Source organism: Brassica napus, chromosome C6, assembly GCF_020379485.1.
Source record: "Brassica napus cultivar Da-Ae chromosome C6, Da-Ae, whole genome shotgun sequence".
Taxonomy (NCBI): domain Eukaryota; kingdom Viridiplantae; phylum Streptophyta; class Magnoliopsida; order Brassicales; family Brassicaceae; genus Brassica; species Brassica napus.
Genome location: NC_063449.1, coordinates 22751855 through 22766835, shown reverse-complemented (window position 1 = coordinate 22766835; position 14981 = coordinate 22751855). Strand labels below are relative to the sequence as shown.

At 42.8% G+C, this 14981-nt stretch overlaps 2 protein-coding genes across 2 annotated transcripts; one reads left to right on the top strand and one right to left on the bottom strand.

The window, feature by feature from the left end:
* The first annotated feature begins 5165 nt into the window (after nt 1-5165).
* LOC106403997 lies at nt 5166-6475 on the top strand. Its single transcript, XM_013844761.1, has 2 exons — nt 5166-5567; nt 6164-6475. The coding sequence occupies exons 1-2, from the start codon at nt 5166-5168 to the stop codon at nt 6473-6475; spliced, it is 714 nt and encodes a 237-aa protein (XP_013700215.1).
* A 3845-nt stretch (nt 6476-10320) lies between these two features.
* Nucleotides 10321-12342, bottom strand: LOC106403996. Its single transcript, XM_013844760.1, has 2 exons — nt 11002-12342; nt 10321-10899 (listed from the first exon to the last, which is right to left on the bottom strand). Exons 1-2 carry the CDS (start codon nt 12340-12342, stop codon nt 10321-10323), a joined length of 1920 nt encoding a protein of 639 aa, XP_013700214.1.
* Between the last annotated feature and the right edge of the window lie 2639 nt (nt 12343-14981).

Here is a 14981-nt window from a genome sequence, read left to right as displayed (position 1 = left end):
TGGAGCCCATGGCCGAACGAGCAGAAATGGGAGGCCCATTAACTATGGCGGTCGGCGTTACATTGTCATTCGATAGTATCATGACAAGTCTACAAAGTAAGACAAGCGCTTCTATTGAGCCTAGACACCAATAGAATATGTCTCATTGATACTCACATGAGGAAAATGAAAAATGAGTGTCGGGTCCAAACAAACCCAACTATCGGACCCTCATTCAGATATTTCCTAATGATAATTTAAATATATAAAACAGATTTACTCTACTTGGCCGGTACAAACCCCTCAACCTAAAAATCTCAATGAGTGGTGGATTGGCTGCTTCAGTACTGGAATTTAGAGTCAAGAGTCATACGTACCTTGGACTAGAGCTCTTCCAATTAAAGTTTGAATCAAAGAAAGCTCTCCAATCAGTCCTCCATAAAACACCCTTCCACTACAAACAGAATGCTATTGTTAGAGAGATGGGAATTGATCTCACTCAAATTACCCTAATGAGTGAATTACTCTCCCAAATAAGAGGTTTAGTTGTAGTACTTATGGATCGAATTCACGGAGAGCTAGGGAACCTAATAAATCTAATCATAGTGATTAAGCTAGGTTGATTTATGATTAAATGTAAATAGCAGGTTTGTGAGCAAGGCAGTTGCTCGATTGGTTTGATTTAGGTTTTTGGTACTTAGATGGAATAGCTAGACTTAGGGTTTCTATTCAGGTAATCATGATTATAATCCTACAGACGCCTAACAAGTTGTATGCATGATATTATAGAGCTAAAACACTTATGAACAAACCGATCGGCGTTCGCTTTCTAAGTTTGTCTATTGACCAGATATAAGTGTCGATCGATGATTCTAGAGGAATATCGATCGATACACTTGTTGTACCGTCGATCGATATACTTGTTGTACCGTCGATCGATATTCCTATAGAATAATCGATCGACGCGTTCTTATCCAAGCTTTACGCGCGGGTTGAATTATGCTCACTAGGCTTCATAGATCAGCTTTCACCTTACTCTAACAATCCTAGCTCAATTATGACGAATTCAGGGTGAGATTCAAGTGATAACTTGTACATACAACTCCTAGATCAAGGTTCTAGCTAGCTAAACTAGAAACAAACATTAATGACAATCCTAATGATGAATATCACAACTTAGCAATCTATAGTTGAGGATAATCTCTCATAGCCTATTTAAACCCTAAACCTAACAATTGAACTATTCAGACATGACTAAGAAATTCATAACATCAATTATGTATAAAAACTGCATAGATAAATAGATAGATATTAATGGAGTTTCAATCACAAATCTCTTTGGATCTTCTCTCCAACTCTACTAAAATCCTAGAAAACTTTTTCTGTGAAAATAAGAAAACAAGAAAGCACACTTTGCCTCTAACATGTTGGCAAACTATAAATATTAGGTTAAAACTCGTCAGGGGTAGTCTTGTAAATTGGTGAAGTCTTGGGCTCTAAGTCGGCTGGAACCAAACGGGCTTCTGCGTGCTTCGCTGTCGATCAATGTCACAGGGTGTGCATCGATCGATTATTGTCTCTGAATGTCGATCATTGGTCTTGCTCGATGGTCAGCTCGGATACTTTCTCCAATTATCTTCAAAATGTTCCAAAATTATCACTTTCTTCCAAATCACTCATGATGCTATAAATATACTAAATAGACTCTAAAACATAATAATTAGTTATTAAAACACTTATAAGTCATAGTTACAAATAGGTAAAATCCATGGCCTATCAGAATCAATAATCTCTAACTCCTTTCCTTGTATCATATCCTTTTAAATAAAATCTATGAGATCTTCTTCACTTTTGGACCAGAGAAAACCATTAAGAAGATTGAGAAGGAGCTTGGACATGTACTAGATGAAGATATAACACAAGGAAGAGTTTGCATCCACATCAACGGACTAAGGCCGCCCGAAATGCAACTTTCTATCCAACTGCCTTCATGTGAAATCATCTCAATTGACCTTGAATACAAAACGTTGGAAAAACATTGTTTCACCTCTAAATTCCTTTCTCATGAGGATAGTTCATGCCCTCTTAAACCAAAGACTGGTTCATTTGTAAACCAAAGACTAGTTCATGCCCTCTTAAATCAGTCAAGCTAATACTTTGAGAAGACTAGAAGAACACAGTAGAAGACATAATATTAGAAGATCAACCACTGAAGGGTCAGAAAGGAGAACATTCCCCTTTAAGAGACTATCAATCTCAAAGTTTTAGATCCAGACAGTCGAGAAGAAGCTCCCTAAACAGAAATGCATGTCAGCCGCATGACAGAATTGAGCATAGCTACAGAAAAACAACTCTAAATATCCTGTAACTGAAACTGGTCCGGACTATCACAAACTTCTGGACATTCAGGACACCACGGGATCACTCCTCCCAATCTTGGAACCCATACCCCATCTCAGAGAGACTGTAGAGCTATGTCACCTCCAGAACTATCAAGAGAGGAGCATCATCCGCACACTTAATCTCGAAGAGCTCAAGGCTCAAGGTCTCCACCACCATCTCAAATAACAGAGAATCAAACTTACCAAATAATCTGTAACAAGGATACGTTACTAGACTCTCAAAAGATAAATACTCCCATTTAGCTTGATTAAGAAGAATCAAAGATAAATACTCCCATTTTTACTTCAAAACACTTTTTTAACCAATTATAGAAGATATATATATATATAGAGAAATTGCCAAAAATACCACATTTATATTATCACTTTTCATGTTTACACTAACCACTTCTACCCTTATTTTTATTGAAAGATAAAAGACATTTATAACTCTTGGGTTAACTAATATAGATTTAGAGTTTCGAGTTGAGGGGTGGGATAAGGTTTTTGGAATGTGAAATTTAGTATTCTAATAAATATATAAATAAATACTTCAAAATATAAAATATTTTAAAAAATAGTTTCAAAAATAATTTTTGATTTTCAAAAGGAAATTTTGAAAAACAAAATTCAAAAAACAATTTATAAAAAGTTTGAATTTGAAAAAGTATAATTCGAAAATATAAAAAAATTATTATTATTATTATTTTAATTTATTTAAATAATTATTTATTATATATATATAGAACAAGGGTATACAAGTCTTTTGCCACTTAATGAAGAAGACATTTTTGAAAATGTTTCTTTCAAAAAGTGATAAACATGAATAATAGTACCAAGAAAGTGGTAAACATGAAAATTTCTCATATATATATATATATATATATATATATATATATGGTGTTTCTTTATAAAATATGATGTTTTTTTGTTTATTTATGCAATGTAGTAATTTTATTAGATGATAATATTTAATTTATATTAAATAGGGATTGTGTTGTATAATTGTAAAAACAAAATAATTGAGTAAAATTAATAAATATGGAAAATGAATAGTGTTATTGATAGTTAATTATAAATTAAAGATATAATCTATTTAGACTATTTATTTTACAAAGAAAAAAATGAAGAACACCATTGGAGTGAATGTTCTTGCATTTTTGTTTTCATTTTGAAGAAAATGAATTTTTGAAGATAAATTGAAGCAACATTTACTCCAATAGTTTGTTTTATTTTCTCTTTGTAAAAAGAATATTCTAAATATATTTTGTCTCCAATTTATCGTTAATTATTAGCTAACACCTTCTACTTTTTCATATTTACTAACGTGACTCAACTATTTTGTTTTTTTAAGGATTTAACACAATTACTATTTAATATAAATTAAACATTATTATCTAACATAATTATTTCATAACATAAATAGAAAAATAAAGAATACTTTATTCATAAGGAAACACCATATATATTTATTTTATATGTGATTAACAAAAATAGTAAAAATGAGTTATTTATCTTTTATTTTTTTAAATCAAGTTAAAAGTTCTAGAAAAAAATATTTTTATGTTATTAAATATAAAATCTAATTAGATGAAAATGATTATTGAATTTGAATGTAATAGGATGATATTGGTATATATCAAATTTATTTGGCGAAAGAAAAGAACAAGTAAAAATTAAGGACTTATTTATAATTAAAACATTTATCTTCAAAAATAAAGATGTATATAATATTTATTCAAATTTGAAACAATACTATTCATTTTTTTTTTCAAAGCAAAACAAGGAACTTGGACTGGAAAAAAAATTTATTCAGAGTAAAAAGAAAAATGAAATAGGGTTAGAATGATATAAGCCTTTAAATTAGAGTCGAATCAAAATCATTTTGCCCAGAACTATACAAGTTTGAGAATAAGTTTGGATTTCCGGTTACAATTCTTTTCTGAAAAGCACAACTCATTCAGTGTCTATTACAAGAAAACACTCTTACCATTACGTTCTGTTTCATACATGAGTGATGGATCAAAAGTCTGAAACTTTTAAAAAGTTTATAATAAGAAAACACATATAAAATTTAATCAAGGTTTAAATCATAGACTTATGGGTATGGCAATTGATCAGATGATCTAATGCTAATCTAGGATGTTAATAAAAAATTCAAATGCTATTAGGTCTAAGAACACAAATTAGATTAACTCACCTCCATGATCTTAATCCATATACTGATTATGAAATTAACATTAATTTATATTTACTTATGACATTTAATTATGCATTAATTGATGGCTGCGCCTCCTAGGGTTTTGAGCGACGAAAAAGACGATTTTCAGATCTGACAATTCTGACGGAGCCTAATATTTTGGAGATCTTAGCAACCCTCTCTCCCGTGCAAGGAAGACTACAAACACTTCTTGTCAACGGTCCCTTCAGTTGGATTACTAGAGTTTCTTTCTAGCTTTTGCTACGGTTTTCGTTTCATCTGAGATACATTCCAGACCATAGTTCGCATTGTACTCTCGTACACGTGCTCCCCAAGTAAGATCTTTATCTAGCTGTCTGCTAAGGCTCGGCATAGTTTCACCTTGAATCTCGACCGCGTTAACACTTCTTTCACGAGAATGAGTCCGCAATCCAATCTGGTACGCCTTGGAGGAACCTTCATCAGCGACAAAACGTCGCCTGGAGTTGGATCTGGAAGAAGAAATCATCCGCATCCCAGAATGCGATCTCACTGCAGCCTCTGAACATTTTTAGAGAGCCTTCATTGGCCGATTCCTACACAAAGGAGGAAGAAGCATTGAAGCTATGATCTCCTTGCTCCCTCGAGCAAGGATCTGGAATGTAGAGGGACGGGCGCAAGGCACGAACCTGGGCAATGGGAGGTTCCAGTTCGATTTCGATAAGGAGGAGGATCTCAATATGGTACTCAATAAACACATGTGCCATATAAATCAATGGATTTTCGCTTTGGAGAGGTCGGAGCCTTTCACTAGTGAAAACTTCCCAAACACAATTCCCTTTTGGATTAAGGTGACAGGAGTTCCTGTACATTTTTGGAATGACAAGACTTTCAAAGAAATCTCCAAAGCCCTGGGGAGGATAATGGCTCTAGACGCAAAGAACGCTCATCTCCAAGTCTCTGTTGATGCTGACAAGCCACTCCAATTCAACAGAAGAATTGGCTTCCCAAACGGTGACATTGGAAAGGTTTCTTGAATATGAAGGTCTGAACCGATACTGTTTTGCTTGTAACAGAATCTCACATGATGTGTACTCATGCTCGGAGATCTCCGAGGAAGAAAGGGAGTGTTTGGTTAAGTAACTAAGGGAGCAGAATGATGTGGCTTCCCAGAACCTTATGTCGCAACTTGCGCTACCTTCCAACTTCCAGAACAACGAAAGACCTAGATCCCCATCGGGTGAGGCTCAAAAGAGGACGTCTCCCCGCTACCAATATCCTGGATATTCCAGAGGTGACAAACGCAGTAAAGAGTCCGAGAACTACTGGACTGCAAGGAGACACGAAGAGTGCTCTCCCTAAGAAAAAGGTCTGATGCGAAGGGAGCAAAAGGCTCTGGCGGAAAGGTCTCTTCACAGGGACAACACAAGTACAAGCATCTGGAACCGCTTGGAAGATAGGTATTACAATGAAGCACCTAGGAGAGAGAGAGAGCAGCAGAGCCGGTCCATGCCAGAGACAATTAGGAAACCATAGAGGACCTAAAAATAACAGAGCTGGAAATTACAGAGAAGACAGAGGAAATACTAGGAGCTATAACCGAACATATGTTCATTCCAAGCAGGTCTGGAGACCCCGTAGCCCTTCAAAGGAAATCTCTAAAGAACATCTTGGTATGACTGATAAAGATGTGCAGAGGGACTCCCCCCGGAGAAAAGCGGACTCGCAACTAATTGTATCAGAGCTGCCAACGATGAGAAACCATCCCACCGGCCACGAAAATGAGCCCATAAATGGAGTTCTAATTGTGCATCAGAACGAGTCTTCAGAGGAGCACCTACGTCGACTCAAAGGAAAGGCCATTATGACAAGACAACCAAGCAAACACACCAACCTCGTTAGCAAAGGGCCACACTATCCCTGGGTAACAAGGTAGAGGAGGTACCCTGGTCATATGTGAGAACCGAAATTCACACCGTCGATTATAATAAATAATAATGGAGGAAAACCGAGTGAACCCGTTTTTCCTTGAAGGTCCGAATTCTCTGCGTAATCACTTTAGAACAATAAAAAGATAGATAATCGCTGAGAGGCGTTTTATTGAATAGTATGAATACAAGATTTTCTTCGAGAGGAGTAGAGATATGCTAACTATCGGAACAACATGACAAGAGGAGGTCAAGACGTCCTAAGCCTTGCCGTGCTAGTCTAACCACCTAAGCCCTAAGTTCTCTAAGCTAGCAGGAGTTCTCTAAGTCTAAATTCTCGGATCCTTTTTCTTCTGCTCCTGCTCTCCTTATATAGTCGCTCTAGGTCGGTGGCCCATCCTTCGCTTTCGGGCCCAAGTCTATCTCTTTCGGGCATATTCCATTTTTCGTAGATCTTGATAGTTATCCTCGAATCTTTACATTTATCGTATTTCTGCGAGTTAGGACAAACCATCATAACTTTTATGGGCTCGAATCCCTTCTGAGAGCGTAGATGGGCCTCTAGACCAGTCTGGATCCTTGCGGACCGTTCTTAGGCCTTTTGGTGTTTATACGATTTCTCGGTTTTGGTCATAAAACTTCGAGAATAACTTTAATCAAAACGAAACGAGAAGTATATGGTCCCGAAGGTCGGATATCACAGCTATACGGAAGATACGGGAGTCGAAGTAAGTCGGACAGGCCGGGATCAGGTCGAGCTCGCCGGGCGAGCCGACTCGCGTGACGGCCGAACTCGCCGGCGAACACAACCACGCGACGGTTCAGCTCGCCGGCGAGCTGACCGGCGCGATGGCTGAGCTCGCCGGGCGAGTGCAACCACACGGCGGTTCAGCTCGCCGGCGAGCTGACCGGCGTGATGGTTGAGCTCGCCGGCGAGCTGACCCGCGTGACGGTTCAGCTCTCTGGCGAGTGGCTTTTGTGCGGGATTCGCTCGTTCCTTCACTTCCGATCTTTCTTTCAATGAATGTTTTGAGAGAAATCCATGAATAAGAAATAATCATAGCCGTTGATTTCGAAATAACCGCTTTTGACCCCAATAGTTAGCCCCCCAGCCCGTAAGACTCGGAGACGATTTTGCGGGCGAGTGATATGAATTAGAAATCAAAATCTTTGGCTAAGAATATTTATTTCGGAAATCCACGTCACCCTCATATCCTTATAAGTAGCAACTCACCACTCCTCATTCTTCACACATCTCTTTCTCTCACACTCTCTTTTCTTCAAACTACCTATCAAGAATGTCTTCCTCCCCAAGTGAAAAGAAAAGCTCCGACGTCGAGATGGGTGAGGCCAACTCGGCACTTCCGACTCCAGCCATGCACGAAGCTACTCCAACCTTCATCGCCGGGTTTCTTTCTTTCAAAGAGAGACTGTCCAGACGCAGCGCCGAGAAGGAAGGGGGTCGGATTCAGCCTGAGGTGCCAGCTATCCTTTCTTCGCCTGCGATGTTGACCTCGCCTGGAGGAAACAAGTCCCTTGGTGATGCCACGCCCCTCGCAGAATCGGCCATGTTTCCTGTTCAAGTTCAGGAGGTCTCGGCTCAACCCTTGGGCTCTTCGACCACATCAGTCCCAGCTCCTAAGGAGGAGAAGGCGACGGAGTTGATGCCTCCACCTTTGGATAGGAAGGAGATCGTCCTAGGGCTTCCCACGTCCAGTGCTGCTCCTTTGACCAAAATCCGCAAGAGGACTGGCGCTGCGACCGAGACCGTCAAGAAGAGGAGATGTACCGCTGGCGCGGAAGGGGAGCCCTCGGGACCTTTGTCGCAACATCGTGCCAAGGTTTGTTTTGACTATTTTCAGCATGAGCCACCTTGTTCTACGATTATCCAGACCCTTATTTCATGTATAGTTTGTATCCCTGATTGACGGGATGCTCAGCGACTGCGGATCAGAGATAGAGCGTTTGACAAGGGGCCTGGCTGAATCGCGAGAGGCGTTGAAACAAGCCGAGGCCGCGTTGAAATCTACTGAAGCCGCTCGTGCTGCTGAGCTCTCTCAGCTGGAGGTTCGGGTCAGCGATCTCGAGCGGGACCTCAGAAAGTCGGCGAGTGCATTGTTCAAGCCGAAAAAAGAGAAGAAGAGCAAAGCTTCCGAAGTCCATCATCTCCAGCGTGAAATTCAGAACCGAGAAGAGTCGAAGACTGTTGTTTCGAGGGATGATTTTCACGCTCGCCTGACGAGGATGGCCGTTCTATTCGATTCCCTCATGGCGGTCCATGAGAAGGACCTGGCTCTGGCGAGCGTCGAAGGAAGCCTGAACGAGATCCACCTGCTTAAAGGCGACATGGTTCCGACTCTGGACTCCGAAGAAACCAGGCTGTTGTCTCGCAAGGAGGAATTGAAGGCTTCTGATGGGGACTTCGACTCGATCCTCTCTCAGATGCAGTTCGAGTGCACCCTCACGCCATGTTCGGGAGAGACCGAGGGGCATGGCCCCGTGGCTGAAGAAGGTGGAGATGTTGCGAGCAGGAGAGGAAACGAAGAAGCGGCCGAGGGAGGCAATGGCTGTGAGGTTGATGATGAAGTTAGTGCTCCGAGGAGTGCTTATGGTAATGATCCTTTCAGAGACTTTTTTTATTTTCTGTTTCGGCCTGTTTGTGAGGCCACAGTTTGCATGTTTCGGGACTGGCCGTTGGTGGTTTTGAATCCATGCCCTTGTTTGGGCTTTTTGTATAATGCTTGGCTCAATCTATAAAATTTTTTCGGCTTATTATAAATCGAGAGAACTCCGGGTTTTTCGAAGTTAGAGGGCGAAGGAGTGAGTTGTCGTCTCGTTCCTTGCCCCCGGACGATCACCGTATCCATAGTCTGTTGAGCGCGCAGCTTTTGCTTTGTGCGAGGACTCGTGAAAACGTATAGACTTAAGTGAAGAGACAAGTTTTGGGATCTCATATCGGGATGTCGATATTATGCCTTTGAGATGTCAGGATCCAGCAAGACTGGGTTAAGGGCAAGTCCTAGGTTTACTTTCGGACTAAGGCAATGCGATTACAAGTCGGCTTTTGTTTTGCCTGTTTGCGATTTCTACCTGATTCATACCGATATAAAGTCCGCGAAGTGTTATCGGCTTATATGACTTTTCTTGGCATGAATCGAGCTACTTCCAAAGGCCGTTTGGAGGTGCTGGCCAAAATTTTGGATTTTCTTGTGTATCGTGCTATGGTATCCTTGTCGGATGTAAGAGAGCCTATCCTTTCGAGGGCGGCTAGTGTCTGTTTAGGACGTTAGGGTTCGTTTGTTGTGATCAGCAACAAAGAAGCAATGCCATTTTAAAGGCATTTCACCGTTAGAGGTATGTTGATTTTGGAAACAAGAGTGTTGTTTCCATAAGTGTTGGAAAGACCGTAACTTCAAGCGTGTTGCGACGTCTCACAGTGCCAGAAGTTAATCTTTTTTTTTTAGCCGCATTTTTCTTGCGGGCTTTTTACCAAGAATGCTTTTTTATGAGCATTCATGGGTTTGTTGGTTTTAGCGTGATAGCTGATTTAGGCGTTCTGGACGAGTTCTGGACCGCCGTTCTGGCCGTTTGTCGGGTAGTGGGCTTAGCGATTGTAGCGTCGCGTTTTTTTTTTTTTTTTTAAAAAGTTTCGAAAAGATCGAATTTTTTGAAAGTTGTGGGAGTATACGAGTATACATACCCATTCCCCCCCCCCCCCCTTTTTTAAGATGGGGGATAGCTGAACTCGCTGGGCGAGCTGCATACGTACCCTTTTTTCGGGGATCAAGCCATCTCGTAGTTCTTTGGATCCACTTTATGATTAGTGGTAGTATTTCTTAAGATTCATCGCGTTTCAGGTTCTTTGGATCTTGACGTCATGCAAGTTTGCGATTTGGTATGATCCTCGTCGGACTACCTTTATGACCTTGTATGGGCCTTCCCAGTTTGCTCCCAATTTTCCTGCGTTACGTTCGGCAGTGTTTTGGAAGACTTTGCGAAGGACCAGGTCGCCTTCTTTGAACCTGTGATGGCGAACGTTTGAGTTGTAGTATTTTGCGGCGGTGTGCTGGTAATTTTGTATCCGTATGAGAGCTTGATCTCGCCGCTCGTTAATAAGATCGAGTTCGTCTAGCAGCATTGCGCTGTTAAGATCTTCTCGTTCGGGGAGGAATCTTCTCCGTACTCCGGGAAATTCTACTTCCGCGGGGATCATACATTCCATTCCATAAACGAGGGCGAATGGGATTTCACCCGTAGCCCGTCTCGGGGTCGTACGATGCGACCAAAGAACTCCTTCGAGCTCTTCTGCCCATCGCCCCTTTTTGGCTTCTAAGCGCTTTTTTAACCCGTCGAGGACGGTTTTGTTGATGGTCTCTGCCTGGCCATTGCACTGCGGATATCTGGGAGTCGACTTGGTCAGTCGTATCTTCCACTTCTCGCAGAATGTTTCAAATCAGGTAGAGATGAACTGAGATCCGTTGTCTATCACGATTTCGTAAGGGACCCCGTGTCTGGTGATTATGTTCTTCCATACGAAGTTCTCGACTTGTACGTCTTTGATACTTGCGTAGGAATCTGCCTCTACCCACTTTGAGAAGAAATCCGTGAGGACCAGGAGGAAGCGTTTCTGCTTTGAGTTGTGTAATGGCCCGACGATATCCATGGACCATCGCATGAAGGGATACGGAGACGAGATGGACGAGAGGACTTCTGCGGGTTGATGGATCGTCGGCACGTGCCTTTGGTATTTTTCGCACTTCCGTGCGAATTTCTCGCAGTCTTTGATCATAGTTGGCCAGTAATAACCATGGCGTTTTATTTTTACGGCGAGAGATCTTCCGCCGGAGTGGTTCCCACATGATTCGGAATGAACCTCCTCCATTACTCTTCTTGCTTTTTTGCCTTCGGCGCAGGTCATGAGTGGGCCGGAGAATCTCCATTTGTAGATTTCTCCTTCAACCGTTACATATCGCGCGGCGTGGGTCTTGATTTTGCGGGCCGCCCATTTCTCAGTGGGAAGCTTTCCGTTGATTATGTATGCTCGAATTGGCTCTAGCCATGGGCTGTCGCAGCCGTATTCCGACTGATCCACGTTTTCTTCTGGTGGGTCTTCGATTTCCTCTGCATTTTCAATTTGTGCTCGAATCAGATTGGCGACCACTGGTGGTCCGATGCTTGGGTGTTCGATGAACTCGACGGGGATTACTCGTTTTAGTCCAGAATCCGAACTTGATGCGAGTGCGGCCAAGGCATCCGCCTGAGTGTTTTCCGAGCGAGGAATCCTAGTGAGGGCGAAGTGGTTGAAGTCTCGGGAGAGGTCTTGGATGAGTTTTAGATATGCATCCATTCTTTTGTCCCTCGCTTCGTATTCTCCGCTGTACTGATTTGCGACTAACTGAGAGTCACAGTAAGCGTGAATGTTGCAGATCTTAAGCCCATGGGCTAATCGTAATCCTATGACGAGTGCTTCATATTCTGCCTCGTTGTTCGACACATGGAATTCCGATCGGAACGATTGTTCCAAGACTTCGCCGGTCGGAGACGTGAGCTGGATTCCGATCCCGGATCCTTGTTTGGACGATGATCCGTCGACGTGAAGGATCCAGGTTGAGTCTGGTTCCATGTTTGTCATATCCCCCGTGGGAAATTCTACCAAGAAATCTGCTAGTACTTGAGATTTTGCGCAGGTTCTTGGGCGGTACTCCACGTCATACTCGCTTAGTTCGATTGCCCATTTTGCGAGTCGTCCTGACTGACTCGGACTGTGCAAGATCGTTCGCAGGGGGAGGGTGGTGAGGATTATTATGGTATTCGACTGAAAGTACGGCCGAAGTTTCCTTGCCGATGTCACAACTGCTAATGCTAGTTTCTCCATCAGGGGATACCGGGTCTCAGCGTCCAGTAACGTTTTGCTTATGTAGAAGATTGGAGATGGTCTCAACGCGTTCCTCTCTAATCAAAATGCCGCTTACCGCTGTTGTGGAGACTGCGATGTACAGGAAGAAGGGTTCTCCCTCCACTGGTTTTGCGAGGACGGGAGGAGTGGCTAGGTAACATTTTAGCTGTTGGAAAGCTTTCTCACCTTCCTCCGACCATTCGAACTTCTTATTCCCTTTCAGCGTGTCGTAGAAAGGAAGACACTTATCTGTCGAGCGCGAGATGAAACGGTTCAAGGCCGCGACTCTTCCGGTTTGCCTTTGGACTTCCCGTTTCGTCCTTGGCAAGACCATCTCTATTAACGCGTTTATCTGCTTAGGATTGGCTTCGATCCCACGACATGTGACTAGGTACCCGAGAAATTCTCCTGATGCCACCGCGAATCTACACTTTGCAGGGTTCAGTTTCATGTTGTGGGCGTTAAGTTTTGCAAAGCACTCCTCCAAATGGGAGAGGTGGTCGTGCTCGTCAAGAGACTTTACGAGCATGTCGTCGATATATACCTCCATAGTCTTGCCGAGCTGTTCGGAGAAAATTTGATTGACAAGTCGCTGGTAAGTGGCGCCTACATTCTTGAGACCGAAAGGCATTACTTTGTAGCAATATGTTCCCCAATCGGTGATGAACGCAGTTTTCTCACGATCGTCGGGATTCATCATGATCTGATTGTACCCGGAGAAGGCATCCATAAATGATAAGAGTTTGTTCCCTGCTGTTGCTTTGACCAGTCGGTCGATATGTGGGAGTGGGAAGCAATCCTTTGGACAGGCCTTGTTGAGATCGGTGAAATCGACGCATACTCGCCATTTGCCGTATTTCTTTTTGACCATGACCGGGTTAGCGAGCCAGTCTGGATACCTAACTTCTGTTATTGATCCGACCTTCAGGAGTCTTTCGACTTCCTCATTTACCGCGGTGGCACGCTCTGGTCGTAGCTTCCGTCTTTTTTGTTTGACAGGTCTGTAAGTCGGATCGATGTTAAGCTCATGACACATTATGCCGATATCGATCCCTGGCATGTCTTCCGCAGCCCAAGCGAACGCATTGAGGTTCTTTTTGAGACAGGCGATGAGCTCTGTCTTTAGTGGCTCGCGGAGGTTGGCTCCAATCTCGATGCATCGTTCCGGAGAGGATTCGTCGAGGCTGATCGAAATTACCGGTTCGCAAGTCAGTTCGCGCTTCCCTTCTAGGGCTTTGGCCCTTTGAGATTGCCAGAAGACTTCCGAGTCTCGTTCCGGGGCGTTCTCATCGATAGTCAGCTTTCTTTTCTTTTTATGCGAAGTTTCGATCGCCAAGTTCTTTCTTTTTAACTCGGCGGCAAAACATACTTGCGACATCATGCGGTCTCCTTGTATAGTTTTGACTCCACGAGGGGTTGGAAACTTAAGGCATAGATGGAATGTTGAAGGGATCGCTCGCATGGAATTCAGCCATGGAGTACCGACGATCGCGTTGTACGATGTTGGGCGGTTGATGACTAAGAATTTCGTGACTTTGGTGACGCTCTCGGCTTTAACAACAAGGTCGATCTAGCCGAGAGTCATAGTAGCATTTCCCGAGAGTCCGAATATCGGGCTGGGTCTTTCCGTAACGGCGCACAAATCGATCTCCATTCTTTCGAGGGTGCTTTTGTAGATAATATTGGCCGAGCATCCGGTGTCGACCAACACTCTCGCTACGTCGATGTCCTGGATCGTCAGCTCGATGACAAGGAGATCGTTGTGGGGTTTGGCCTGATCGGCCGTTGCCCGGTCCTTGAAAGAAACGACATCGTTAGCTGCTGGAGCGGACATCCTGTGTCTTTTATCGTTTAGTGATTTTTGAGTTAGAGAATTTGTCAAACCCCCCCCCCCTCCTTCTAGCGCCAAACTGTGGGAACCGAAATTCACACCGTCGATTATAATAAATAATAATGGAGGAAAACCGAGTGAACCCGTTTTTCCTTGAAGGTCTGAATTCTCTGCGTAATCACTTTAGAACGATAAAAAGATAGATAATTGCTCAGAGGCATTTTATTGAATAGTATGAATACAAGATTTTCTCCGAGAGGAGTAGAGATATGCTAACTATCGGAACAACAAGACAAGAGGCGGTCAAGACGTCCTAAGCCTTGCCGTGCTAGTCTAACCACCTAAGCCTTAAGTTCTCTAAGCTAGCAGGAGTTCTCTAAGTCTAAATTCTCGGATCCTTTTTCTTCTGCTCTTGCTCTCCTTATATAGTCGCTCTAGGTTGGTGGCCCATCCTTCGCCTTCGGGCCCAAGTCTATCTCTTTCGGGCATATTCCATTTTTCGTCGATCTTGATAGTTATCCTCGAATCTTTACATTTATCGTATTTCTACGAGTTAGGACAAACCGTCATAGCTTTTATGGGCTCGAATCCCTGCTGAGAGCGTAGATGGGCCTCTAGACCAGTCTGGATCCTTGCGGACCGTTCTTAGGCCTTTTGGCGTTTATACGATTTCTCGGTTTTGGTCATAAAACTTCGAGAATAACTTTAATCAAAACGAAACGAGAAGTATATGGTCCTGAAGGTCGGATATCACAGCTATACGGAAGATACGGGAGTCGAAGTAAGT